Raw genomic sequence first — 2,848 nt, forward strand, 5'->3', positions numbered from 1 at the left:
CAGAATCCTTTTGTCCCCAACGATTCCAAGAGGGATTGGGGATGTTCTTGTTCTTCGGATCCATCCCGCCAAGAATCTTGCTACTACGGACAGCTCCAGACCCCAACCGAGGCCACTCTTCTTCAGACACCGGTGAGCGCAGGGAAGTTACGCACCAACCACCATGAAAACCAGATCGAGTGGAGACAGGGAGCGACCAAAGACGCGAGAGGAAGGCGGCGCAGTGAGGGAAAGAGTGCGAACCCACAAAGTTAGCAGGAAACCCTAACCTCGACTTGGGAATCGCAGAGCCAGGAGACGCGGCAGGAGGAAGAACCCACGACGAATGGGCTAGGGTTGAGACGAGCGGCGTAATCCCCTGACTCCAACCCGATCAAGAAACCGAAGACGCGAAACAAGCAGGCGCACACTTACCTTGGGCCTCAAAACGAGCAGCAGACGTCGGCCCAACGGAGACACCATGGGACGCTCCGTGCGCAACATGTACAGGGACGCGCGGAGAAGACGGAGCCCCGGCCCAGGGAGCTTTTCGCCTTTTCTTTTTCGCCATCCCTCAACCATGGGACAGACGCCCCTTTTTCCCCTAGTCCTAGCTGTCCATAGGCTTTGATCAGGGCATTCCATGCAACCACGTCACATCTAACCAATCATCGAACTCCAAGTCACAGAATCCTTCATCTCCATCTGCTGGAACACCAACAATGCCTCACTCAAACAACCCAACTCTGCATACATCTCTGGGAGAGCATTGGAAACGAAGAGGCTGTGCTGAAAAAGCCAGACTTAACCACAGCGCGCATGCATCATACAACGACCCTTCCAAGAACCGAACCCGGCATAACCGGAAACCAAGCTCACAAGCGTCGCCTCGGTCGGCCACGCACACGCTCCATCTGCAGACCTCATCATGCCAAACAGCTCCACAGCCTCGGCCAGGCGCCCCGCTCGCGCATACCCACCAATAACGGCGTCCCACGCCACGCCGTCCCGGTGCGGCATTCCGTCCAACACCCTGCACGCGGCGCCCATGTCCCCGGCCTCGGCATGCCTCCCGATGAGCGCAGTGGCCACCAGGAGGTCGGAAGCAGCGATCCCACAGGCCGCGGCGACCTAGGCCGAGGTCCGGGGGGCGCGCGCGCAGACCGTGGCGGCGAGGTGGTACGTGTACGGGTCGGGCGCGCAGGAGCCGGACGCGAGCATGGCGCGGAGGAGCGCGGCGGCCTCGCGCGGGAGGCCCAGGGAGAGGTAGCCACGGAGCATGGCGTTGTGGAGGAGCGGCGTCGCGTATTGGGAGGCGGAGGCAGCGTCGATGACCCCGCGCGCGGCATCGGTTTCGCCGAGGCGGGCGACGAGGAGGGAAGCGAGGTAGCCAGTTTTGCGTCAGAATCCTGAATCCGTATTTGAATTTGGATTGGAGTGTTCTCTGCAGCCATTCATGGTGATACATTGGAGCAGTAACCACAGCTCAGCTGTCTGAATCGACGGATGCCCTCTTCTGCACCTGATTAGGGTATTCACGGTGGTAGTTTCATATATATAACGTTTTAAATGATATGGAATAGTTTTAGATGATAAAGAATAATATTTAAGATAAATGAGTTTTATGGGATGAAATTGGTTTCACGTGAATGAAACCATGTCAACTCGTTTCCAAGGTTTTAAAAATCGTGTGAAAACTCCATTAAGGGTGATGTGTTTTATCTTCACATATTTTACTAATTTCTATTAACCGTTTAGTTGCAGTATTTAATTAGTATCATACAACACAGTTATCAGAGGACTTTTTAAAAACAGATGCTCTGATGAAGCAATCTTGCTTTTCAAAGAATTGCGTGCAATGAATGTTTAACACATAGATAACGTTCTTCGTCAATGGTAGAGTAAAAAGGGTGAGCTCTTTGACTGTTTATCGATTAAGTTCATGCACAGACCAATTCTCAATGCTGACCGGGATGATCAGCTGGGTTCAGCTGATGGATGAAAAGAACAACCATCCAAGGGAGCATGAAGCGGCGAGTGCCCGCCTCTATTTTTGAGAAATGTGTATGTATCAGCAGATTGACAACGCAACAAGAGCGAAGCCACCCACAAGAGGTTCATGGTACTACTTGGTTCTCAGGTTTTTTTCTCAGACTGCTTGCTCCTTCGTCATTCCTAGGCAGCCTTGTCGATGAGCTCCCTGTGGATGTGGGGGATGACGCCGCCGCCGGCGATAGTGGCCTTGATCAGGGTGTCCAGCTCCTCGTCCCCGCGGACCGCCAGCTGGAGGTGCCGCGGGGTGATGCGCTTCACCTTGAGGTCCCTGCACGCGTTCCCGGCCAGCTCCATGATCTCCGCCGTCAGGTACTTCAGGACGGCCGCCGCGTACACGGCCGCCGTCGCCCCCACCCGCTCGCCGGCCTGTGCGCTATCCTTCAGGTGGCGGTGGATGCGTTCCACAGGGAACTGCATGGAATTAATTCACAATATCAGCACGATTATAATCAGCTTAATTCACATAACAAACAACAGACATGGATTTTATATTTGGAACCAAGATATATAATATAACACTTCTGTAGCATATAATCTGAATGGACAGAAAGCACAGAAAGCACGCACAGAAAGCAGCACGCGCGCGTACGTCACGCCCAAGAACGAAACGAGCCCTCGTCGCGACAGGGGTGGGACGAAGCGGAGCTACGAGCAAAACAAGAACAAGCGAGCGGAGAAAGAGAGGGGGGCGGCGACATGGAGGCCGGCGCGCGCGGAGCGGTTGACCGGCGACTTCTTGTCCTTGTCCATGCCAGCCGCTATCTTCGCGGCGACCAGCGACTTCCCTCCTCCCTTCCCGGCCATGCTCCCGCGA

General features: G+C 54.8%; 1 protein-coding gene across 1 annotated transcript; it reads right to left on the bottom strand.

Moving 5' to 3' along the window:
• Positions 1-1,876: 1,876 nt before the first annotated feature.
• Positions 1,877-2,848, bottom strand: LOC103648122 (probable histone H2A). The gene is made up of 2 exons (XM_023301717.1): positions 2,731-2,848; positions 1,877-2,445 (listed from the first exon to the last, which is right to left on the bottom strand). The coding sequence occupies exons 1-2, from the start codon at positions 2,836-2,838 to the stop codon at positions 2,155-2,157; spliced, it is 399 nt and encodes a 132-aa protein (XP_023157485.1). The 5' UTR covers positions 2,839-2,848; the 3' UTR covers positions 1,877-2,154.

The sequence above is a fragment of the Zea mays genome, chromosome 2 (genome assembly GCF_902167145.1).
Source record: "Zea mays cultivar B73 chromosome 2, Zm-B73-REFERENCE-NAM-5.0, whole genome shotgun sequence".
NCBI classification, from domain to species: Eukaryota; Viridiplantae; Streptophyta; class Magnoliopsida; order Poales; family Poaceae; genus Zea; species Zea mays.

What these genes read in the sequence shown, in the direction of transcription:
- LOC103648122 (XM_023301717.1), bottom strand. Translation starts at nt 2,838, where the DNA reads ATGGCCGGGAAGGGAGGAGGGAAGTCGCTGGTCGCCGCGAAGATAGCG. An exon ending in CCGCGCGCGCCGGCCTCCAT is followed by an intron (nt 2,446 to 2,730) that starts GTCGCCGCCCCC and finishes AATTCCATGCAG; the next exon opens with TTCCCTGTGGAACGCATCCA.